The sequence below is a fragment of the Dasypus novemcinctus genome, chromosome 16 (genome assembly GCF_030445035.2).
Source record: "Dasypus novemcinctus isolate mDasNov1 chromosome 16, mDasNov1.1.hap2, whole genome shotgun sequence".
NCBI lineage: Eukaryota > Metazoa > Chordata > Mammalia > Cingulata > Dasypodidae > Dasypus > Dasypus novemcinctus.
This window is the reverse complement of record NC_080688.1, coordinates 36,453,057-36,479,961: the sequence shown is the minus strand read 5'-3', so window position 1 is coordinate 36,479,961 and position 26,905 is coordinate 36,453,057. Positions and strand designations below refer to the sequence as shown.

At 36.3% G+C, this 26,905-nt stretch overlaps 1 protein-coding gene across 2 annotated transcripts in view; it reads left to right on the top strand.

The window, feature by feature from the left end:
• The window catches only part of ROCK1 (Rho associated coiled-coil containing protein kinase 1), a 185,687-nt gene that overhangs the window by 8,913 nt on the left and 149,869 nt on the right, over window positions 1-26,905 (top strand). For both annotated transcript variants that reach the window (XM_012521871.4, XM_058277515.2), the window contains exon 2: window positions 20,366-20,447. In XM_012521871.4, coding sequence (XP_012377325.2) covers window positions 20,366-20,447 — 82 coding nt within the window. The remainder of the gene's footprint in view (window positions 1-20,365; window positions 20,448-26,905) is intronic.

Genomic DNA, 26,905 nt, shown 5'->3' with positions numbered 1-26,905 from the left:
AAAATTTTCAAATGGACACAGCAGTAAGGAAAATGGTATACTGAATCCTCATTATCCATATTGTGCAGTTTGCAAAATTTTGTCACATTTCCTTCATTAATCATCCTTTTTCTTGTCAAAATTTAAAAGTTCTGGACGTGGTCATTTCACTCTTACACACTTTGATAAACATCTCTAAAAACACAAAAGACATTTTCTTACACAGCTACGGTGGCCATTATCATACATAACAGAATTATAGCACCTTGTTTATATTAATTCCTAGTTTAAATTCACATTTCTCTGATTGTCTAAAATTATCTTTTTTTATACAAATCAATTTTATATATACATATTAATAATGGGTACAATTCATCCAAAGTGTTTTTGGTATAATCACATAGTTGTATATTTATCACTTCAGTCATTATTAGAGCATTTTCATTATTTCAATAATGATAATTAATAAACAAAAACAAGAAAATTCTTTACCTTTCAATCTCTCTATGCTTCCCCTGCTGTGCATAGCTGCTGTTTCTGGCTATTCTTGCATATTTATTTATGTATTTATTAAGCACTTTTATTGAGATACATTCACCCATGTGATCTATCCAAAGTGATCTGTCCAATCAGTGGTTTTTAGTGTAATCACAATGTTGTGCATCCATCACCACAAAGAATTTTAGAACAATTTCATTATTCCAAAAAGAAAAACTCCAGTTTGCACCACCATTAAGATCTGGTCAGACTTAACATTCTTCCAGTATGTGTATGAAGGTTACTCTTCTTCCTCCAGAACTGAGATAAGGGATCTGCTCTGGAAGCATAGACTGGTTCTGAACCAAGCCAGTGAAGGGATGGGGGTGGGCCAATCAAGGTGCCACGAACTCCTACCTCTTATTTTAATTTTAATTTTTAATTTTTTAGGTATCTTTTTTATTTTTTTAAGAGGTACTTAGATTATACAAAATGTTACAGATAAAAAATAAGGAATTCCCATATGCTCCACTCCCCACACCTCCCACTCTTCCTCACATTAACAACCTCTTTCATTAGTGTGGTACATTCAGGGGTGGGGCCCAGGGGAAAAAAAATACAGTGTGGTACATTCATTGCAATTGATGAAAACATTTGGAGCATTGCCTGTAAGCATGGATTATAGTTTACACTCTCTCCCACTAAATTCTGTGGGTTATGGAGGGATAAATAATGGCCTGGACTCCTACCTCTTTTAAATTGCCTTTTTCTTGATTGGGAACTTGCCTTGTTACTGCAATCCTTTAACTGTGTTCTGGAGCTTTGAGAAAGATGTTTCTGCCAGTTCTTGCTGGTTGTTCATAGCTTCTGTGTGGGGGATGGAGCCCTGAAGCTTCTCTGCCATTTTGATTGGAGTGTAGCCTCTTCAAGGTTGCAATAACTAGTAGAATCATCCCTTAAACCTCCCACTCCCCATTCCCCACCCCCACCCCCATCCCCACCCTATGTACTTACTCTGTCACATTGAAGACCATGGGTTTTTTAGTTAAGAATTAATGACTTTGCTATTTATTTGCCTTTATGATATCCAGTTATCACATCTCTCAAATGGGTATGATGATACCTATATTATTCCTTGTACTATCGTGTGGGATTTAATGACGTAAGCAGAATTGCCTTGACAAGTACCTCTCAACCTAGTAGATACTTATTGTTGGTTTCCAAGGATGCAGATATGGTATAGTGAAAAGAAAAACTGAACTGGGCCTCAGAAGCCCCCTTGACTCTTGTCAACTAGTTGTATGACTTTGGACAGATCATATCCAGTCTCTGAACCTTGTTTGTTTTTAGGAATATAATACACATTCATCAATTTAAATCATCTCCAAATTAATTTTTCTTTTCTTCTTTTTTCTTTTTTCTTCTGTCCCCCCATCCCGGCTTGTCTGCTCTCTCTGGCCATTTGCTGTGTGTTCTGTGTCTGTTATATTCTCATTAGGCTGCATCCTGGGAACTTCCGGAGTGGGAAAGAGGTGATCATTCTTTTGCTCCACCTCAGCTCCCCAGTTCATTGTGTCTCATATTGTCTCTTCTCTCTGTCTGCTCTCTGTTGTGTCATCTTGCTGTATCAGCTCTCTGAGTGGGCGACACCACTCCTGGGTGGGTTGCACTCCTTGCATGGGGCCACTCCTTGCGCGGGGTGACACTCCTTGCATGCGGCAGCATTCCACGTGGGCCAGCTCGCCACACGGGCCAGGAGGCCCTGGTTATCAAACCCCAGACCCCCTATGTGGTAGGTGGAAGCTTTATCAGTTAGGCCATATCCACTGCCTAAATTAATTTGTCTTTCATATGAGTTTATTTAACTTCCCAATCTTATTAGCAAATGCGTTTTAGATATATGCCTTCTGTTCTTTCTTTGAGGGCTAGAATTTTACTACTTCGATAACAGGAGAAAATCAAAATGTTCCTCTGATTTTTATCCTCCACCCTAAAGGTGTTTGCTCATCTCATGCTAATTATATTTCCTCTGCTCATTTCTAGTAGGCTCATAGTCATGGATACAAGGTAGCATGATGGTGTGAGGTGGGGTCCACCTTCATTCTTTTGCATATAAATTTATTTTTATTTTTTTATTCTCCTCTCTCTAGTTGTTTGTGCTTGCTGTCTACTCTCTCTGTCTGTTTGTTATGTGCTTTCTGTGTCTGCTCTTTTTTTTTTAGAAGACACTGGAAACTGAATCTGGGACCTCCCATGTGGGAAGGAGGTGCCCAATAACTTGAGCCACCTCTGCTCCTTGCTTATTGGATCTCTCATTGTGTCTCCTTGTTGAGTCAGCTTGCTGTCTTTTTGTCTTCTTTAGGAGGCACTGGACCTCCCATGTGGAAGGCAGGCATCCAACTGCTTAAGCCACGTCTGCTTCCCATTAGGCTATCTTTTCATTTAGTTGTGTTTTACTTGACGAGTCATTTAACTTCTTTGAATCTGAATATATTTAATCTGAAAAATGAGAATCATGATAATGCTTACTCATAGGTTTAATTATGAGGATTAAATTAATTCATTTGAAAGCTCCATAGTTCCATACAAGTGTTAATAGTCACTTCATTCCTTGCTTTTCCTTTGTTGTATAGATTTAATCACTGTTCCATTACAGTTAAAATTACTTCTTGGAAACTTGGGAAGAGAAAGTAGAATGGGATTCTTTATTGGATCCAATCTTTCCTTTCTATTATCGCTGCCCTACCCAAGTCCAAAATTTCAAACCAGTGTTCTTGAATTAGGGGGACAGTCTAACAGTTGCCAATATAATACATACTGTATCTTTCTTTTTCTTAACCTGTTATTCTTAATTCTCACCATTCCCCCAAATAGACTCTGCTCAGAGTGGATTTTCTCACTTTCTTTAGCTTGTCACATGCTCTTTCCCACCTCTTCTCTCAATCCTGGCCCTACCCTCCTCTCCCCTGGAGTTCTCTCCCATGTACTCTTTAGCAGTTTTCTCATCTGTATAGTCCAGTGTAAGCACAACAGTGTTACATTATTTTCCTTTTTGAAACACTACAGTATTTATAATCCACCTCATTTAGTTAAGAACTTGATCATATGCTATTTTGTATGGGTCTGCTTTTTGCATTAGTCAGGTGTCCACCTCTAACTAATCAATCTGGACAAGGAGGTTTGGTTCACAAGAGAACTATGAGAATGGGTAGGCAGTTTCAAGAGAATGAGGGCAGTGGGGCCGGGCAGACAATATCATAGAGAGTCATTCTACTACCACTCCCCTTTCATTTTTTTTTTCCACCTTGGGTAAACCAACTTAAACTCTCCTAAATAGCAGTTTTCCTCCGTGTACAAGATAGACATGATAATAACTTACTTCATAGGATAGCAATGAGAATTAAATGCAATCATCTATAAAGTAGGGTTCGAAACCTCAAACAGTGTAAGCTATTAACACTGTTAAATCTAAATTGTATCTATTCTAGTAGGATAGTGTATTTTAAAACCACAAGTGGTCTGTATAAAGATATAGGTGTCCCCCCACCATATGAATTTTGGGTGAGGGACCAAAAACCCGACACTGATTAATTTTTATAAGACTTTGCACATTATTTAATCTTTACAACAGCTCTGTGGGCTGGGTGAGGCAGATACTGTTTTTCTTACTTTATAAATGAGGAAATTAAACCTTAGAAAAGGTAAATTAATTGCCTAAAGGCATATAGCCAGTGAGTGGCAGATTTTCTTATCCTTAGTCTGGTGCTCTTTCCACTGTACTATAGAATTGTAGATAATATGCCACAAAGAGACATGTGTCCATAGTGATTTGGGGAGTGCTTTTGTACACAGAATGCAATTAATGAAAAATATTTAAATTGAATGAAGAGTATGAGGATTGATAGAGAATGAAGTGGGGAAGGTGTGACATGAAATAGTAGGGAAAAGATCTTAAGTGTTTATTGTCTGGGTTGGAGGGAGGAAGTCCTGCAATATTTTATCTTGTATAAATAATCATATAATCTGTAAATATGGACAGTTTTATTTCTTCTTTTCTGATCTGTATATCTTCGTTTTTTTTTTAAGATTTATTTTATTTATTTATTCCACCCCTCTTATGGCTTGTGCTCACTGTCTGCTCTCTGTGTCCATTTGCTGCACATTCTTCTGTGTCTGCTTGTCTCCTTGTTTTCTCTTTTGGAGGCACTGAGAACCGATCCCAGCACCTTGCAACATGGGAGAGAGGTACTCAGTCACTTGAGTCACCTCAGCTCCTTGGTTTGTTGTGTCTATCGTTGTCTTTTCCTCTGTGTCTTTTTTTGTTATGTCCTCTTGTTGTGTCAGCCTCTGCATATGCCAGCTCTCCATGAGGGCCAGCTCTCCACGCCGGCCAGCTTGCCTTCACCAGGAGACCCCAGAAACCCAACCCGGGACCCCCCCATATGGTAGACGGGAGCCTGATTGCTTGAACCACATTTCCTTCCCTGATCTATATATCTTTTATTTTATTTTCTTGCCTTATTGAGCTAGCTGTAAGTTCCCGTACTTTTTAGCCCTGTTCTTGTTTATTGTTCCACAGGTTCCTGGGTCAGTTTGTTTTTTTTCCCTCTCACTATTTTCTCCCTGTGGTTTAGATTGGGTAATTTCTGTTGTTCTATCTTAATGTTCTTTGATTCTTTCTCTTCTCCATTTTCCTGTTACGCTTATCTAGTATATATATATTTTAATTTTTGGTTACTGTATTTTTCAGTTGTAAACTTTCCATTTGATTTTTCTTTATATCTTCTATTTCTTTGCTGAGCCTTTTTTTCTTGAGAATCACTTTGTTCTCATTTGTTTCATTTCATTTCTACAAGCGTGTTAGTAATTGCTTGCTGAAGCATTTTTTTTAAAACTGAAGACTGCCTTATAATCCTTGCCAAATTATTCCAAAATATATATCATCTTTTAATTGTCTTTTTCTGTTTAAGCTGAGATTTTCCTGAATCTTGGTAGGATGAGTGATTTTTCTATCGAAACTTGGACATTTTGAATATTAGCTTATGTGCTTCTGGATCTTATTTAAATCTTCTGCTTTATCAGGCCTCCCCTGACAGCACTCCTGCCAAGGGATGGGGTGGGGGTGGGGTGCAGGTGCTGTTTATTACTGGCAGGTGGGTAGGAAACCCAGATTGCTGACTCAGCCTCCATTGACACCCAGGGGAATAAGAATGCCTCATTACTCCTGGGGGTGGAATGGGGAATTTCAGGCTCCCCATGAGGCATCTGCTGTCACTGTGGATGATACCTTCTTTATGGCTGAGTGGTGGCAAAAACCTTGACTTTCCACTAGTCCTCCTCAGACACCATTCCAGTGAGGAGGGAAGAGATGCTTTGTTGCCACCAGGTAGACATTGAAGTCCAGGTTCCCCACATAGTCTTCACTGACATTGCAGGGGTAGCCTTGTAACCACTCAATGGTGATGAAATTCCACTCTTTTCTCAACCTTTACTGACAACATTCCAGCGTGGGGGGGGGGGTGGTTGCCTCATACAGACAGGCAAGCGTGAAAGCCTAGGACCCTACTTATTTAGCCTTTGCTCTTGGGGGTAGGACTGGAAATACAGTTATTTCTGTGATATTTGTCCAGTGCCGTGCAGTTATTGTCTAAAAGTTTTTTGTTTTGTTAGGTTGCCTCTTTCCTGGTCCTTTGACTAGAGAGAACAGGAATTTCTTGGTGCTTTTGTCTGCGTTTTTTGGTGTTTTTGGGTTGCTGGCTTTTCTAGCATTGTTTAGGATATATGAGGCAAAAATAAAACCCAGCAAACTTTTGTTACAACAGTCCATTGTGGTAGTTATTGTTATTTTCCTTATTTCACTGATGAGAACATTGAGATGGTGAGGGATTAAATAACTTGCTCAAGGTCATTTGACTATGAAATATCCTATTTTGGAATAGGACTCCATATCCTAGTGTCAGGACACTGTATAGAAGTATACAACAATATTTCTAATTTCTTTTGGTCATTTTTTTGTTTCCTCATTTTCCATTAACCTTCGTACTCACTGTGAACTGTTTCTTGCCCCTATTACTCTGATGAAACATTCTACTTAAAGTTGATACTTTTTTTTTTTTTTATGGATGTTTGAGGGCTTGAACCTAGGACCTCATACATGGGAAGCAGGCACTTAAACTACTGAAATATACTCACTCCCGATACTGACTTTTTAATTACAAATTTATTTGCTTTCTTTTGCTCTCTTATTCTGTTTAACCTTCTCTGTGACATTTTACTGTGCTTTTAAATTCCTTCTAGGGGCTACCTCTCTTGCTCTTCATCAACCATTTTTGCTGGTTCTTATTCTTCTGCTTACCTATAAAATGTTATTGTTTCCCAGGGTACTATTTTTGCACTTTTTCTTTCAGTTGTCCCTCTGATTACTCTCATGGGGGTAATTTCATCTGTTCCCAGGTGCTCTCATGACTCCCAAATCTGTATTACAGGCCCAGTCTCTTTGTTGAATTGAAACTTATATTTTCAATTGCCATCTAGTTATCCATACAAAGATGATGTCCCACAGGGATCTCAAATTTTGTATGTATAAAGCAGCTATGTTCTCCCTCCAAATTTTATTCTTTGTCTTGGTTAATGAAGTTACTATCTACTCACCCCAACTAGAAAATATATATTCACTCTTAGCCCTGTCTGTCCCTCTTTCAGTTATTCAGCAAATCCTATTGCTTCTAATTTTCATTCCTGTTACCCAGTTTAGTTTAGGCCTTTATCATCTTGTGCTTCTGTTACCGCAGTATCCTCCTAATTGTTCCCTTTCCACCTGTCTTCCTGTTCCAATTCATCATCTTTATCATTGCCAGACTTTACTAAAATAAAAACCAGTTATGCCACTTCTCTTCTCACACAAACTTCCTATGGCTTCAAATGGATATCAGAATATAATTGCCGAAATTCTCAACCTGGCCTGTAAAAATGTTAAACCCTTATAACTCATCTTCACAGCTTTGTCTCCTGCCTTTCCTTCTTCCCACCCTTCCATAAACAGAGCATCCTGTTCTCATTCTCTAAGTATTCCTGGCCTTTTCCTCTCTCTAGATTGCCTTGCCCCACCTGTACTGTATTTGTAAATTCCTTTCATGAAGGTTCAGTTCAGATTTCATCTCATCTCTGAAGTCCCAAACAATTAAAAAGCCCTTTTTCTATTTATGTAGAACTCTGCTTATAATACCGAGTATCCTATATTGTTTATTTTTTCCACTAACTAATCTCTGAACTTCCCAGAGACGGGAAGTTTTAAAAATTATTACTATTTTCTGCTTTCCTACAGAGGAGAAGACTTAAAAATGATTAAAACAATCCCCATAATACCACAAATACCAATAATTCCTATAATAGGGAGCACAAAGAAGATCATTATTAACGTGGCCTCAGGGTATTGGGGAAGGTAGCACAAAAGTGACATTTGAGGCAGCCTGAATATAACTGGTGTTCACATTCCAGTTGGAGTAAAGAGGAGGTGCAAAGTCAGTTAGGGTAGGGTGAGCATGACCCATTTAGAAAATGCCTAGTAGTACACTGGTTCAAGCTTACTAATTACATTTGTAAAGAAAATGAGACAGGAAAGGTACAGTTGAAGAGTAATTGTGAAGAGCTATTGTATGTTGTGCTAAACAATTTGGAGCATTATTATTATTTTTTTGCTATAATTGTTCCATGGAACATTCACATATTATGTTACAGTAGCTAAATCGATTTTAGTTATATTTAATATCAGAGGTCATTAAAATTCCCTAAGAAAATTTAGTTTTCATTTTTGTATCAGTGCTTAATTTTTAGAAATTCATTATTTCTTATCTATAGTAAAGGTATTTCTTGAAAAACAATGTTCTACTACACATACCAAAAATATTTTCTTTCAGTGGTATATCTTCTGCCATCAATTTGATAAAGTATTAATGGTCCATCTCTTTTAGAAGTAATTTGGGGGAAGCGGACTTGGCCCAGTGGTTAGGGTATCCATCTACCACATGGGAGGTCTGCTGTTGAAACCCCGGGCTTCCTTGATCCGTGTGGAGCTGGCCCATGTGCAGTGCTGATGCCTGCAAAGAGTGCCGTACCACACAGGGGTGTCCCCCGCATAGGGGAGCCCCTCGCGCAAGGAGTGTGCCCCATAAGGAGAGCCGCCCAGTGGGAAAGAAAGTTCAGCCTTGCCCAGGAATGGTGCCGTACACACAGAGAGCCGACGCAACAAGATGATGCAACAAAAAAGAGACACAGATTCCCGTGCTGCTGACATCAGAAGCGGACAAAGAACGCGCAGCAGATGGACACATACTACAGACAACTGGGGGGGGGGGGAGGAAAAAAAAAAAATTTGGTTTCCGGAAGCCCTGGTTTTGTTGCCATAGTTTTAATGTATTTTTTAAAAAATTTTAATAGTTTCCCTAAATATGTGTATTATGTTTAGAATAGTAACCATTTAGATTTGGAAACTTTACCTGCAGTGAATGTTTCTTATAGTTAGTATACCTTCCTTTTCTAGTGCCATTACATTCTTTTACCTTACAGCAAATGTGTTATAATTAGTGGATTTAGTCCTAAACTGTCTAGTATTTTAGACAGGATTCTTATTTTTATAAGAGCTATCCAGAGAACTTAAGTCTACTTCAATATTCAGTTGAAAAATTTTCCTTTGCTTCTCCTTTTGCTTTAGGTCTGTTTTGAGATAACAAAACTGGGGCTTTCTCCCCCCACCCCCACCCCCCCAATAGTAGTGGTTCTTAGGAAATGTGAACTGTTAATACTTCTGAGATTATTGTAAAATGTTATACTCACATTAATTATACCTGCTTTTGTGTGTGTATGTTCTTAAATTACCTGTCCTATGTGACTAACTTCAAACTATATCACTATAACTAGTCTACTGTCATTGTTCAACTACCAGTAGCAAAGAATTTCATTATTGTAATTTTTTGACATTGATTGCCTTCTCTCTTATATACATTCTGCTCTACAGTTTTAAAATTGATTAAGCCATACGCTGGACATGCCGTCAAAGTAGACTGTAGCTTTGTTCCATGAGCCTAAATCATAGAATTAAATGAAGAGCCATATTTGTATTGGCTGTCATTCCTGGTGAATTATTTTTGCACATGGAGGACTGTTAATTTCCATTAAAGTTTTGAATCCTTTTAAGATCTAGGATATTCTATTAAGATCTAGAATATGGACTTTAGGAAGTCTTAGCCTTAATTATTTTACAAAACTTCAGAGTATTGAATAAAAGTCAGGATTCTTTGTCCCAACTTCTGTTTGGGATGTAAACATTCCTTGCATTTTGAACTTCTCTATTGCCTTAAATCTGAAATCTGTACCCTTTTCTCCACTCCAGTGTCTTGATTTCCCCTAGCCTCATTGCTATGTGCTTGAGATTAACCAAGTATATCTTCTTGCCCATTTTCTTTCTTTAATAAAGGGTATATAGTTTTTGCATATGAATGATAGAGAAAAGCAATAGACCATTCCTATTGCTATAAAATTAACTGTAAGAAAGTATATACGATAGGTCTATCCAAACACTTAGTGACCATATACAATTAGTGTAAGCAATTAAATTTTCTCTAAGTACATGGCAGAATACTATGGTCAAGCAAAACTCAGATGCTCCTATGTAAAAAATACTGTAGATGGGATTCCTGAATTAGGGAAGGGATTAACATCATGATCTAAGATTTATTATTATGATTTTACGACCACATGACTAAAATGTCCATTTTCGCGTTGTTATTTCTGTGAATAGACTAACTTGTAAAGCTTTCAAATGTCAGCTACAGAAATAGAGGGAAGGGGGACTATTATGGGCCAAACACTTCACATACTTCACTTAATTAGTCCTCATAAATCTGTTATGAGTTGTAGGTAGTCATTCTTCCCACTTTATAATAGAGAAATCTGAGGCTAAGATTGTAACTTATCCTTCCAACAATAACATGTAAATATACTGGTTTTCTTTAAAATTAAAATGCTTTTGCTTTATTTTTTCATGGCTAAATTCTTTTGACCCATCTGGAATTGATTATGTTATCACATGACTAAAAAGTAATTGTTTTCCAGAGTACTATCCAGTTATATAAATAACGTTTACCAAATAGTAATGCTTTTTCTCAGCCTCATTTTGTCCCGGGCTTCACTATTGAATGGACATTTCTACCCTTTTAGTGCAACAAATCCTGTAGCTCATGCATTGATTAATGCTATTTTCATTCAGTGGCATTTACTGAGCTCTTACTATGTATACCAGTTAGGATCCTTTTATTCACATGAAACAGAAAATCCAGTGCAAAATGGCTTAAGCCATAAGTCTTATTATCTCAAATAAGAAATCATGGGTAGAGTGGCTCCAGGGTAGGTTCAGTGATTCAACACACATCTTGAGAGACCCATGCTCCTTCCCTCTTTTAGCCCTTTCGTTTGCACTGTGTTTAATTTTGTCCTCTGCCAACATCTCATGATGTTGTTAAGATGACTGCTGTTGTTTGAAGTGTGAAGTACAGATATGACAATTTCTCATGAAAGGATTGACTGTGTCATATGTTTATATCTTTTCAACAGAGAATAATCTTTTCCTAGGAGCCTTTCAGTAGATTTACCCTTATATTTCACTTGTCAAATTATTACCATATACCTATATTTACTAATCACTGGTAAGAGGAATGTGCCCCCATGTTTTGCTTAGATTAGACAAATCGGGACCTACCTTCTGTGCCTGGGAAAGGTCCCAACTTTCTTGGAAGCTCATAGTCTCTTTGAGGAGTGTGTACAGCTTGAACAAAATCAGAATTAAATTAGGAAGGTGGAAGGGGAAAATGTCTGTTAGGTTAGAAAAGCTAACAGTATCAGTCATGCTAAGAGTAAAACAGGCTCAGCTCTAGGGCTTAGTTTACTCAAACAGCTTGAAATCTAGCTGTGAAGACAGAAGTAAAAAATTAGTTTTACTACAGGGGAAAGAGCTATAGTTTAGTATTTTTTTGTTTGTTTGTTTTTGTTTCTTAAGAAGTTGTAGTTTATAGAAAAATTGTGCCTAAAATACAGAGTTCCCATTCACCAACCTGTTATTAACCTGTCGCATTAGTGTGGCATCTTTTTTTTACAATTATTGAAAGAGCCTATTTTTATAATTGTGCTATTAACAACAGTCCATGGTTTAAATTAGGTACACTGATTATGTTTCAGAGTCCTTTTTTAAAAAAATTTATTCTAGTAAATTATGCAACCTAAAATTTCCCCTTTTAACCACATTCAAGTGTATAAATCAGTGCTGTCAATTATGTTCACATTGTTGTGCTACCATCACCATCATCCATTACCAAACTTTTCTCTCACTAAATAAAAATTCTGTACAATTTAAGCATTAACCCTCCATTCCCTACTCGACTCTGGCCCCTGATAATTTGTATTTTAGTTTCTGACTCTATGAATTTGTTTACTATAATTATTTCATATCAGTGAGATCAGACGGTAGTTGTCCTTTTGTGTCTGGCTTATTTTAATCAACATTATTGTCTTCAAGGTTCATTTATGTTTTCACATGTATCAGAGCATCATTCGTTTTTAAAGCTGAATAATATTCCATTGTATGTATATGCATTTTGTTTATCCATTCAGCGGTTGATGGACACTCGAGTTACTTCCATCTTTTATCAATTGTGAATAATACTGCCCTGAACAACAGTGTGAAAATATCTGTTTGAGCCCTGCCATCAGTTTTTTTGATATATACCTAGAAGAGGGATAGCCTGGGTCATTATGGTAATTCTATACCTAACTTTCTGAGAATAGCCAAACTGTCTTCCACAGCGACTGTACCATGTTACATTCCTTCCAACAACATCCTCTCCAATACTTGTAATTTTCTGTTTTTTGTTTTTGAATAGTAGCTATTCTAGTGGGTGTGAGATGTATCTCATTGTGGTTTTGATTTGCATTTCCCTAGTGGCTGGTAATGTTGAACATCTATTCATGTACTTTTTGGCCATTTGTACATCTTTGGAAAGAAATCTATTCAAGTTTTTTGTCCATTTTTAAATTGGGTTGGTCTGTCTGATGTTGGGTTTAGGATTTTGTTAGGTATTCTGGATCTTAAACTATTATTGGATATGTGGTTTCCAAATATTTTCTCTCATTGTGTAGGTTGTCCTTTTATTTTCATGATAAAGTTCTATGCACAAAAGTTTTTAATTTTGATGAAGTCTCATTTATCTTTTTCTTTTATTGCTTGTGCTTTGGGTAATAAGCACTGATTTTTGCATGTTGGTCTTTGTACCCTGCCACTTTTGCTGAATTAATTTATTAGCTCTTGTAGTTTTGTTGTGGTTTTTTCAGTATGTTCCTTATATAGGATTATGTCATCTGCAAATAGGGAAAGTTTATTTCTTCTTTCCAATTTGGATGGCTGTTATGTCTTTTTTCTTTCCTAAATGCTCTGGCTAGAACTTCCAGTACAGTGCTGAATAACAGTGGTGGTCTTGTTCTGATCTTAGAGGGAAAGCCGTCAGTCTTTTGTCATTGAGTATGATGCTAGCAGTGGGTTTTGTTTTTTTTTTAAAGATTTATTTATTTCCCCTACCCTCCTCCACCCCCCACCCCGGTTGTCTGTTCTCTGTTTCCATTTCCTGCGTCGTCTTTGTCCGCTTCTGTGGTCAGCGGCACGGGAATCTGTGTTTCTTTTTGTTGCATCATCTTATTGTGTCAGCTCTCCGTGTGTGCAGCACCATTCTTAGGCAGGGTGAACTTTCTTTTGCGCTGGGCAGCTCTCCTTATGGGGTGCACTCTTTGCACGTGGGGCTCCCCTTCGTGGGAGACACCCCTGCATGGCACGGCACTCCCTGTGTGCATCAGCACTGCGCATGGGCCAGCTTCACACGGATCAAGGAGGCCTGGGGTTTGAACTGTGGACCTCCCATGTGGTAGACAGATGCCCTAACCACTGGGCCAAATCCAATTCCCGGTTTTTGTTTTTGTTTTTTAGATTTTTAAAAAAAATTTATTCATTTCTCTCCCCTTCCCCCAACCCCGGTTGTCTGTTCTCTGTGTCTATTCGCTGCATCTTCTTTGTTGGCTTCTGTTGTCAGCAGCAGGAGAATCTGTGTTTCTTTTTGTTGCGTCATCTTGCTGTGTCAGCTGTCCATGTGGGCGGCATCATTCTTAGGCAGACTGCACTTTTCTTTCGCGCTGGGTGGCTCACCTTATGGGGTGTACTCTTTGTGCATGGGGATCCCCTACGCGGGAGATGCCCCCGCGTGGCAGGGCATTCCTTGCGCGCATCAGCACTGCACATGGGCCAGCTCCGCATGGGTCAGGGTGGTCTGGGGTTTGAACTGCGGACCTCCCATGTGGTAGACGGATGCCCTAACCGCTGGGCCAAGTCCGCCGCCTAGCGGTGGTTTTTTTTATAGATGCCCTTTATCATGTTGAGGAAGTTTCTTTCTATTCCTAGTGTTCTAAGATGGAGTGCTGGATTTTGTCAAATGTCTTTTTGGCACCAGTAGAGAGGATCATATGGTTTTTTTTTCATTCATTCTTTTAATGTGGTATATTATATTAATTGATTTCTTATGTTGAACCATCCTTGCATACCTGGGATAAATCCCACTTGATCATTGTGTTTTCATATTGGATTTGGTTTGCTAGTATTTTATTGAGGATTTTTACATCTATATTCATAAGAGATAATGGCCTGAAATTTTCTTTTCTTTTGGCATCTTTATCTGGCTTTCGTATGAGGGTGATATTGGCCTTGTGGAATGAATTAGGGTGTGTTCCCTTCTCTTCAATTTTTTAGAAGAGTTTGAGCAGAACTGGAGTTAAATCTTTTTGAAATATTTGGTGAAATTGCCCAGTGATGTCAACTGGTATTGGGCTTTTCTTTGTTGGGAGGTTTTAATTATGAATTCCATCTCTTTTCTAGTTATTGGGTTGTTGAGATCTTCTGTTTCTTCTCTTGAGTCATGTAGGGTTTCTATGTTTCTAGAAATATGTCCATTTCATCCTGATTTTCTAATTTGGTATATGTTGTTCATTGTATCATTTTATAGTCCTTTTTATTTTTTTGAGTTTAGTAGTAATTGGGTTCAGTAGTAATGACCTGCTTTTAATTTCTGATTTTCATTATTCGTGTCCTCTCTTTTTTCTTTGTTATTCTATCTAAAGTTTTGTCAATTTTTTTGATCTTTTCAGAAATCAAAAAATCAGTTTGGAAAGCAGATGTGGCTCAACTGATAGAGCGTCTGCCTACCATACAGTAGGTCCAAGGTTCGATACTCAGGGCCTCCTGGCCCATGCATGAGCTCGCCCGTGTGCAGTGCTACCGTGTGCAAGGAGTGCTGTGCTATGCAGGGGTGCCCGTCACGTGGAGGTGCCCCACGTACAAGGAGTACACCCTGCAAGGAGAGCCACCCTGCCAAGGAGTGGTGCTGTACACATGGATAGCTGATGCAGGAAGATGACGCAACAAAAAGAGACACAGATTCCTAGTGCCACCTGATAAGAATGTAAGCGGATGCAGAAGAACACACAGTGAATGGACACAGAGAACAGACAACAAGGGGTGGTGGGAAAGGAGAGAGAAATAAAAATAAATCTTTAAAAAAAAATCAATTTGTTGATTCTTTTTTTTTTAATTCTCTATTTCTTTTATGTCCACTCTAAGCTTTGTTATTTCCTTCCTTCTACTCACTTTGGGTTTAGTTTGCTATTCATTTTCTAGTTCTTACAGTTTTGAGGTTATGTCTCTGCTTTGTGATCTTTTTCTTTTTTCTTTTCAGTTTTTGTGTCTTTTTTAGTGTAAACATTTAAAGGTGTAAATTTCCCTCTCAGCACTGCCTTTGTTACATCCCATAAGTTTTGATTCATTGTGTTTTCATTTTATTCACCTCAAGACATTTCCAATTTTTGTAATTTCTTCTTTGAACCATTGGTTGTTTAAGAGTATATTGTTTAGGGAAGCAGATTTGGCCCAGTGGATAGAGTGTCCGTCTTTCACATGGGAGGTCTGCAGTTCAAACTCCAGGCCTCACTGGCCCATGTGGAGCTGGCCCATGTGTAGTGCTGATGCGTGCAAGCAGTGCCATGCCGGGCAGGGGTGTCCCCCGCGTATGGGGAGCCCCACGTGCAAGGAGTGTGCCCCATAAGGAGAGCTGCCCAGCACGAAAGAAAGTACAGCCTGCCCAGGAATGGTGCCGCCCACATGGAGAGCTGACACAATAAGATGACGCAACAGAAAGAAACACAGATTCCCATGCTGCTGACAACAACAGAAGCGGACAAAAAGAAGAACACGCAGCAAATGGACACAGAGAACAGACAACTGGGGCGGGGAGAGAAAGAAAATAAAATAAAATCTTAAAAAAAAAAGAGTATATTGTTTAATTTCCACATGTTAGGGAATTTTCCATTTCTCCCTCAGTTCTTGAATTCCAGCTTCATTTCATCGTGGTTTGAGAAGATACATTGTATAATTTTCAATATATTTTTTAAAGATTTATTTATTTTTCCCCTCCCACTTCCCCGGCCCCCACCCTGCCGTTTTTGCTGTCTGTGTCCATTCACTGTGTGATCTTCTATATCTATTTCTCTTTCATGTCCTCTCTTCTCATCTTTCTCCTCTAGGATTCAGAGGGATTCATTCGATCCTGGGGAATCTCTGATGTGGAGAGAGGTTCCCTGTCAATTGCGCCACCTCAATTCTTGGTCCTGCTGCACTTCACTTTGACTCATTCCTTCGTCTCTCTCTTGGTGTGTCATCATCTTGCTGTGTGACTCACTTGTGCAGGCACTGGCTTATGGCGCAGGCACTGGCTCACCACGTGGGCACTGACTCACTGCGTGGGTACTGGATTTACGAGACATGTTCAAGTTTGAGAACTTCTCACTGTTGTGAATAATGGTGCTGTGAACACTGATGTACAAGCATCTGTTTAAGTCCTTGTTTTCAATTTTTGTAATTCTTTGGAATTTCTGCATCATATGGTTAATTCCATGTTTAAGTATTCAAGGAACTGCCAAGCACCGTTTTATATCCCATCAGCAATGTTTGAGAGTTCCAATTTCTCTACAGCCTCTCCTATGCTTCTTTTCCTCCCTCCTTCCCTCTCTTTTTCTCTTTCTTTTGCTATTCCTAGTGTGTGTGAAGTGGTATATCATTATGGTTTTGAATTGCATTTCCCTAATGACCAATGATGCTGAGTATCTTTTCATGTGTCCATTAGTTTTTGTACAATACATGTTTTTCTCAAGTCCTAATTTCATTTTTAAGAGTTAACAGGTTTTTGGTGTTTTTTTTTTTTTTTTTTAATGACCATGTTGTATTTACAACTATTAAACTAAGAATTATTGCAGGTGATTCTTGTTATTCATAGATTCAGTATTTGCAAATTCTCTTATTTGGTAGAATTTATTTATAACCTTATAGTCAATACTTATGGTCCCTTTGCAGTCATTTGCAGACGTGTGCAGAGGGGTGAAAAATTTGAATTGCCCAATGTGTATGTTCCCAGTTGAAGGCAAACAATGCAATGCTCTGCCTTCTTGTTTTAGCTCTGATACTTTAAACAAGATCTTGTGGTATATTTAATGTTGCATTTTTGTTAGTGATTTTGATATTTAAAGTGGTTCCTGAGAATAGTACTGAATTGCTCATTTTCCAAATAAATGAAGGCCACGAATTGCCTTATGGAGAAAATTTATGTGTTAGATAAGTTTTTATTCAGGCATGGGTTATAGTGCTGTTGTCCATGAGTTTAGTTAATGAATCCACAATATATAAATAAATAAGCTGTTACTAAATAGAGACATTTAAAATAAGGCTGTATATTGATCAGCTGCTTAAAATGTTGTGACCAGAGACTTGCAAGAACCTAGTCCTGTGTTTTCTGTGGGAGGATTGATTTAGTATTTGCTAATTCAGTGTTAATGGCATCTATATAGAGCATAACAACTGCAAATAACAAGAAGCAACTGTATTTTGATTGTGACACAGCCATTTCTATCTGTGTAGTATTGGGAAAGTCAGTTAACCTTTCTGCATATTATTTGCCTGGGCTATAAAATAAGGTGGTTAAACAAGATAATTTTTGAGGTTCTTTTTTTACCTAATTAGTGACTTTTTTCCCCCAAAACCTTAATTTGGAGTAAGATTAGAGGTAGTTGTTTTTCAGTATTTTTAGCAAATAGAGCATGTGAATAAAATTTAAGATACATTTCTTCTGCTTTTTAATGTTTTTTTTTTTGGTGTGTGTTGTGTGTGTGATATTTGAAAAAATATTAAGGTACTGCAAATTTAGTTGTTTTGAACTTTTAAAACTGAAAAGTATTTTTTGGAAGTAGATAGTTACTCAGAGCTCTAAAAATATGTTATTCTAGATTAGAATAATGTATTGGACTTTTTGTGTTACTCCCAGACAACTTTGAGGTCCCAAAATTCTGTTTAAACTTTTTATTTATACTTTTTTCTAGTACTTGCACTACCCTATTTACAGTCTGTATAATGTTTTGGAATGACACACACTGAAACATAGTGTCTAAGAAAAAATATTATTTCTTGTATAATGTAATACCTTTGCTGTTAAAAATGAAAGTTGTGGTTTTATGTATATTTTATGCTTACTTGTTCAGGTCATTTTCCAAGGCACTGTGGGTGATAAAAAGATGTTAGCTGTAGTTTCTGCCTTAAAGAGCTTAAAATTTAGTAAAGTGTTTTATTTTTTTAAATTTATGTGTAATTCACCTTTTCCTGGAATATAGCAAATTCAGATGTTTATTAGTTTGGGTTTTAAAGGTAGACTAGAACAAGGTCCTGCTGCTCTTCTTGAAAATAAGGTTCTTGTGTGTGAAGTTTCTCCTCTCTTTTCTTTAAAAAATTAAGATATTATATATGCAATAATAAGAATAAGCAGATTCATAGAGTTGGAAACTAGAATATAGGTTACCAGGGTCTAGGGTGATAAGAGGGAAGGGAGAATTAATGTTTAAATTGTGGAGTTTCCATTTGAGATGATGGAAAAGTTGTGGTATTAGTTATTGGTGATGGTAGCACAATATTGTGAATGTTATTAACAGCACTGAATTATATATTTGAATGTGGTTAAAAGGAGAAATTTTAGGATATATATTTTTTCCTAGAATAAATATTAAAGAAAAAACCCCATAGGACTGTACAACACAAACATGTGAGCCCTAATGTAATCTATGAGCTGTATTAATAGTACAGTTACAAAAATGTACTTTCATCATTTGTCACAAATGTACCACACTAATGCAAGGTGTTGGTTATAGGGTGGTATGGGGACAAAAAGGAAAGAATTAACAGAAACATTAAAATGGCTTAGGAGACTCGAGTGCCTGTTTCCCACATAGGAGGTCCTGGGTTTAGTTCCTGGTGCTTCCTAAAACAAAACAATAAACGACAAGCAAACAAATGTGAAAACCAACTCAGGGGAGCCAATGTGACTCAGTGGTTGAGTGCTGACTACTCACATGTGAGGTCCTGGGTTCGTCTATGGCCCTGGTACCTCAAGAAAAAAAAAAAAAAAGGAAAGCCCATGGTTTTTCTTAACTACTGCTTGCCCTAGAAAGTGCTTAAAAGAGACAAAACAAACCCTTATGAAAACCCATTAAGTTTGTATAATTAAAAATGGATATAACTTCCATTTATGATTATCAAGAATTTATTCTATAGTAAACTTTACATTTTAGTAACTTCTATTCAGCTACTACCTTGTAAAATATTTTTAGTGACAAATGTAGGTTGGTTATTTGTTTATTTAAGGAGGAACCGGGAATTGAACTTGGGACCTTGTACATGGGAAGCAGGCTCTCAACCACTGACCTACACTCACTACTCCTAGGTCATTTATTTATTTATTTATTTTCTCTCCCCCTCTTCCCCCATCCCCACCCTGTTGTAATTTGCTGTCTGTGTCCATTCGCTTTGTGATCTTCTATATCTGTTTCTCTTTTTGTCTTCTCTTCTCGTCTTTCTCCTCTAGGATTCAATGGGATTTGATCCTGGGGACCTCTGATATGGAGAGAGATTCCCTGTCAATTGTGCCACCTCAGTTCCTGGTCTCTGCTGCGCTTCCTGACTCTCCCCTTCATCTCTTTTGTTGCGTCAACCTCTTTACTGCGTGACTCATTGTGCGGGCACTTCGTTTGCTGCGTGTTTACTGGCTCTCCATGTGGGCACTCGCTCACCATGCGGGCCTTCACGTGGGCACTCGGCTTGCAACACAGGCACTCGTGTGGGCATTCAGCTCACCTTGTGGGCACTTTGCTTCCTGCATGGGCCCCACATGGCCACTCAGCTCATCATGTAGGCACTTGGTTCACCGTGTGGAGACTTGACTCACCACTTGGGCACTTGGCTTGCCGTGTGGGCACTGGCTTAACACGCAGGCATACTTTCTCTTCTTTTCATCAGGAGACCCCAGGGATTGAACCCAGGATCCTCCCATATGGTAGGCAGAGGCCTTATTACTTGAGCCACATTCGCTTCTCTAGGTCATTTATTTTTGATGAGTGTCTGTGAAACAAAAATAAATGCAGTAGTAAGGGGAAATGAGAAATAAAATTTCATGCCCTTCTGAGGGGAAAAGAGCATGAGTGGAAATAATGTGTAACCAATATGTAATGATTCTGCTGCCTCCCTGCCTGGCAGAGTTAGATGGTGAAAAATCTATATATGAAATAAACATTTGTTCTCTTCTCTCAGATCATTTAGAATGTCAGAGAGTGTTAAATGACTGCAAGATGTATTAGAGAGACAAAATTACGTGCTAAAACTATATGTTTTAATCTTTAAAAAAAAGTACAGTGGCGTGATCCAAAAATCTAACTGTTCGTTTGTTTATTTGTTTAGGATGGATTGGATGCTTTGGTATATGATTTGGATTTCCCTGCCTTAAGAAAAAACAAAAATATTGACAACTTTTTAAGCAGATGTAAGTAATTGTTTTGTGGAAGTTAATGACAGACTGCATAAAACTAAATCTTGACATTTTAATTGCGTCTTTCTTTCTGTCAGCGTTTTGGTTATTTAATCAACAATTCCTATGTAAAATTAGTAAGAACTATGAAAGAGACCTTATAAGTCAATTTGGGTTCCTGTCAGAGTAATCTATAAAATACTTTATGTAGAAGAGGATAGAAATATGAATAGATTATCTGTGAAAAGTCCTCTTACACTTATATTTGAGATTTTGTATTTTCCATGAAAGCTGGTTTATATTTAATTTTTGTAGTTGTTCTTTTATGTAAACGCTTCTTTGGATTTTGATGTTAGATATTTAAAAATTTGATTAAAGAATATATTGAAAATATATATATTGAAATATTTTCAAATTTTTAATTTTAAAGAGTGGATAAGACTCTTTTCCTACCCCATATCTTTATTCCTTTTCCTATCCATACATACTGATATTTTGATTTGGTGCTATTACTATAATCTTCCATATTTGGCTACATACATTTTAATAGAGAAGTTTTATTTTTCTAAATAGTCAAATAATTTTATTTTGTTGTAATTTTATAATTTCCATACTTTGAAACCTTGCCTCAGAATTTTACTTACAAATTTTATATTCTTTAAGTTTTAATCTGTTTTTAAAAAATATTTGTCCAGTATTAGTTTTATTTTAGAATGTGGGGCCAGAATTGGAATTAGGAACAACTTTTAAAGAGTAAAAGTTTTCTTAATTTCTCACATATTACTGAAACAGCAGAAAAATTTTGTTAATATGTCTATTTTCTTACCTCTCTATTTGAAAGAACTAAACAGATAGAGAAACTTAGTCACTTTTCATTTGGTAACAAGCAAAGAGTAAATGCTCTTTGGTACAAAGGTGGGGGTAACTTTGTGAAAGAAGGTAGCAAAAATTGGAACACATGCTTTCTTAATCCATTTTTTCTTTTTGGTATGCCACAATGATGCCATTAAGCATCATTAAGTGCCTTTATATTGCATTTTACAAATAGAAATATCAGTAGCTGTAGTAGAGATATATAAAATGGTATGAAAGTATAAACCTAAATTAAAATGTTTTAATTGATACATCTATGTAGTTTTTAGTTATTAAATTAGAGAAAATTACTGATAATAATGTAACAGAATTTCAGCAAATCAAATCTAGCAATAGGTAAAAAATATGAAGAATTTATACCCGAATTGCAAAGTTACATTGAAAAAACAATTATTGTAATTTACCATATTAACATACTGAAAAATTCATTATTTCATCTTAGTAGATGCAAAAAAATGCAGTTGATAAAATTTTATATCCATTCATGATTAAAACATTTTTCCTCCACTAGAAATAGAAGGAAATTTTCTTAACCCTGATAAAGGGTATCTATAAAAAACCTATAGGTCAGATCATATTTAATTTATAAGACTAAGTGATTTCCCCTAAGATCAGGAAAAGGCAAGGCTGTCTGCACTTTCCACTTTTAGTCAACAATGTTGGATGTTCTAGCCAGTGCAAGTAGGCAAAACAAAGAAAAATAATTCAGATTAGAAAAGAGGAAGTAAAATTGTCTTTATTTATAGACAGCATGCTTATGTTGAAAATCCTCAGAATTCTACCAATAAGACCCACAAGAAATACTCATAAGTTCAACAAGTTTGCAGTTAGATTAATATACAAAAAGCAATTGTAGTTCTCTATATTAGAATTTGTATTTATATAAACAGTTGGAAATTGAAATGATAAAATATAGCACCATTTGTTAAAAAAGCAATTCTCTTATGTTCCTGGATTGGACAATTCAGTATTAAAACATTAGGATTCCCCAAATTGACCTATAGAGTTTATGTAATCTCAATGAGAACCTCAGTGTTTTCTTGTATTCAGCTACATTGACTTCCATTTATTTCCTGAAAAGTACCTTGATCTCTTCTCCACAAGACTCTTTAGATCATCTTAAGATATTGTCTTCCTGTTCCTAGAATTCCTTCCAACCCCACCCAACTTAATGAGTCATCCTTCAAATTTCAAATAAACCTTCTCTTTCCTTTTCTAACGTGTTGGGGTAGGTCACATCACCCTGGTATGTCTTTTATAACATCTTCTGTTTTTTTTAAAAAGCGTTATCAAGGTTTGAACCCAGGACCTCCTTGTACATGGGAAGCAGGTGCTCAACCACTGAGCTACATCCACTCCCCAATGAGAATTTGTTTTTCCGTTTGTTTGTTTGTTTTTAGAAGGTACCTGGGATCAAACCTGGGACTTCATAATGGGAAGCCAGCACTCAATCACTTGAACTGTATCCACTCCTCTGCTTTTTTTAATTAGCACTCACCACAGTTAGGAATTTATATTTATTTGTATGATTAATGATTATTTGATTGATAGCCATTCCTCTTTCCCTCTTATCCCCATCACTAGATTTGAAATGGAATGAGAGAAGGAACATATTAACTACTGGCAGCATATTAACTACTCATTAAATATTTGTTAAGGTATTAAAGGTTGAAAGTTTAGACTTATTAGAGATGATGTAGAAAGGATTCCTTTATTGGTAGAACTTGGTCTTGATCCTTGTTTCTTTTATTTTTTATCACATATTTCAAATGTTCTGAAAATAATGCAACAGATATCTAGTACTTATCATGAAGATTAAACTAATAGTTAATATTTTGCCCTATTTGCTTTTGATCTTTTTTTTTTTTTTAATAAAGACAATATTAGATTACCGTTAAAGCCTTGGCCCTGTCTCTTCTATCTCCTCCCCTCCCCAGAGGTAACTACTACCCTTGATATGTGTGGTCATTGTTTCCCAAAATTTATCAGACTGTAGAGCACAGACTAGTGATGAAAAAAAAAGTAGCCATTCATGTATAGTCATCAAATAAAAAAAGAAACATAAAAACAATAAATAAACCACACACACAAAGAAAGTAACTTCAACCTAAGATGCAGAAAACAGGTTCTTTCAAAAGTTTCTGTTATGTTACATTTATGAAAGTGTTATTTGGAAAGTTATTTTTCGAAGTACTTGTTTTTGGTAATTGATCAGAAAAAGGCAATATTCCTTAAAATGGGATTTAAAATGTTCTCAATTGGTTACATTCTTAAATTCTTACAACAGTGAGGGTTCACGAATTATACACATTTAATTAGAGATAAATACTTACATGTGAAGAGACGGTAATGAAGAAAGTTTGTTCCCTTTTCGCCGTCTTAAAGTGTTAACATGGCATTAATCTGGGATGTTTCAAAGCTTAAAATTTTACTTCTCTTTTCCATAGTTAAAAAATTTGTAAAATCAGGATATCTTCCTATTATTTAAATGATTATGATAGTCAGTTATTAGTATTATCTTAGCTATTTGTTGATTGATGAATAAAATCAATAAACAGTTATCTTTTGTTATTTAAAAAGAGTGATGGAAAAATAAATTATTCTCACTTCAGCCTTTCCTGCTGATATCATCAATGAATTTTGTTGTTCATACAAGGAAGTAAAAATAACTTGGCTATGTTTGCCTTAGGTCCTTGTAGAATTACACAGAAGTTACATATTGCTCAATAGAAAAGGGAAACCTTTTTCCTCATCTTAAATTAAAGTATAATAATAATGGGAACAAAGCATCAAGATTTTTATGACTTATAGAAGAGCTCAATTTTAATGTTTATAGCTAGTTACTCATAACAGTGTTTTCTTATAATATTGAAGATGAATACTGTTTTATTTGGAGTAAAATTAAAGATGGTTTTCATGGGCTTTGAATGGAAAATTAGACGTAGTTAGCAGTCTGTTTTGGGGAATTCTAAGGAGCAAAAATTTTAAAACAAAACAATTTATGCACTTTTATCTACTGTTTACTTCTACATTTATAAAACAGTAAGTATCTTAAGAGGAGAACATAGATTGTATATATCATATATTCTCTTTAGTTACAGTTAAGTTGTAATTAGTGTACAATTCCATTTTCAAATTCCTCAACTGATTTTAAAAAATGTAAAAGCTCTATCATTTTGTAGTGGCATTAAAATCTTTCTTCCCACCAACTAAGTATTAAGATACATATCAGAATCTGCATTAATGTGGGACAATATCAAACCAGAAAACATTGAAATGTATTAGGGTATGTTTGACTTTTTGCTTTAAGTATAAATGGCTTGTATAGTTATTAAGTATAAATGGCTTGCATAGAGTCTGCACTTCAGTGGTGAATATACATCCATTTGGTGTGCTTGGTAGGGTTGTATTCATACTATTTTGAGATTATTTTTCAGTCTGCATACTTGAGTATAAGAAAAATACCACTTTGCTGAAGAATTTAAGACCAGTAGATCATCATAGAGTTTGGAAACATACTTTTTAAAAATATGAACATTCATAGTAAACTTAATAGGGCATTAGGTCATTGGGGAAAGGGTAAATAATTCAATAAATTATACTGAGACAACTGATTATCCACATGAGGAACAATTGAGTATATGAGGAGAAAATGAAATTTGGTCTTTACCTTATAACATATACAAATGTAAAGCCATATAGTACTAGATGAAATTATAGGTGGCTATTTTTATTATCTTCAAGTAGGGAATGCCTTTTTTTTTTTTTTTAAACCAGTTTGCAAGATTGGAAACAGTAAAGGAAAAGACTGACAGGTTTGACCATATCAAAAATTTAATTTTATAACATATATATATATATATATATATGAAAAAGGCAAATATTAAAATTACAGACAAACTGGAAATATTACAACTTATTTAATAGAATTATGTGTCTGATATGAGAAGAGATCCTTCCAGTTAATAAGAAAAACAAAACCAATAAAGAAATAGACAAAGTAGCTGAATATACAGTACACAGAAGAAGAAATACAAATACCAGTAGGCAGTGGACAAAGTAACTGGATACACAGTGTACAGGAGAGGAAATACAAATGATAGTAAGCAGTTTGAAAGTTAAGCAAGTGCATTTGTATTTCAGGAAATATGGGTTATAATAAGGAAAAAATTATTTTTCCCTATCTGATTAGAAAGATAACAAAGAATAATGATATCTAGCATTGATGAATCTTAACTGAAAGTGAAAGTTGGTGCAGTCATTTTGGAAGGCAGTTGAGTAGTATATTTTAAAACTAATAATGTTTATACGCATAGCCTAATACTTTTAATTAAAGAAATGTATCCTACAGAAACAGATATGCAGGTGTTCAGGAATGTTCATTATAACATTGTTGGAGCAAAAAGTTAGAAATAACCCAAATATACATCAATGGGAGAATTAGCTGACCATGGTGTATTCAGTAAATAGCAAATTACAAAATTCCTTTCTATGTCAATAAAAATAGCACATTTTTAGAAAAGTACACATGTTCTAAAGAATGTACAAAATATTTTAAACTCTTTCTGTAATTGTGGACATTTACCACTTTTTCACAATTATAAATAAGACTAATGGATATTCTTGTTCATGTAATTTGGTATACATGCTTATTCTTTATTTCGGGTGAGTTATAGAAATCGCTGAATCAAAGGTTTGTCCATTTTGATGGACTGCTTGCAGTACCAAACTCTCAGAGAGAAAAATACCCATTACTACCTCCAGGGAAGGGGTCTTACTGAATATAGGGTATAAAGAGCATACCAGTGCCTACCACTAGGATCAGCAGTCCTAGAGACTAACCTACTCTGTGGTTTGCAGGTGTCAGGGACACAAGAAAAAGCAGGACTCATGCAGGCACTGGATAGGAAAAAAAACATTTACTCGCATAGGGAAGAGATAAGGCAAGGTCAGCTTCACTAATGGGCATCCGTCCCCCATGGCCAGTGGGTCTCAGTTCTTGGCTGCAGCAGGGGGATAGTCTATGTACATTTTTTGTGTCATAGTGGAAGGACCCTACTCCCTCACTGCCAGGAACAGCTATACCAGTGGAGGGTAAGCTGGGTATCATAAAACTTACAATACTTTACCCAGACTGTCAGTGTGCTACAGGCCACTGTCTGCTAAGGGATGTGTTTTAGCCCAAGGCACTCTGATAATGGACTCAGCCCCCATTTATTATCTGTCCTAGAAGCAAGGCTAACATGTCTAGTCCTGAATACAGGTTTATTTGTGGGTCACAGAAAAGAGGGGCTGGCTGCACTCGCACCATCCCATTTCACAGATAACATACTGCCAAAATGCTTTTCCACAGGTAAAAGTCAATTTTAAAACAGAACCGTAAAATTTAATGTGTTATGCATTATGACCTAGGATGTTGCAAAATCTTGTTTTTAAAGAATTTGGATATATATTAATATTATTACACATAAAATGTTCCTAAATCAGATTGACTTTTTTCCTTTCTTTTTTTTGAGGAACCAGGGTCAGGGATTGAAACCCAGACCTTGTATGTAGGAGGCCAGTGCTCAACCACTGAGCTACACTGGCATCCTCCACTT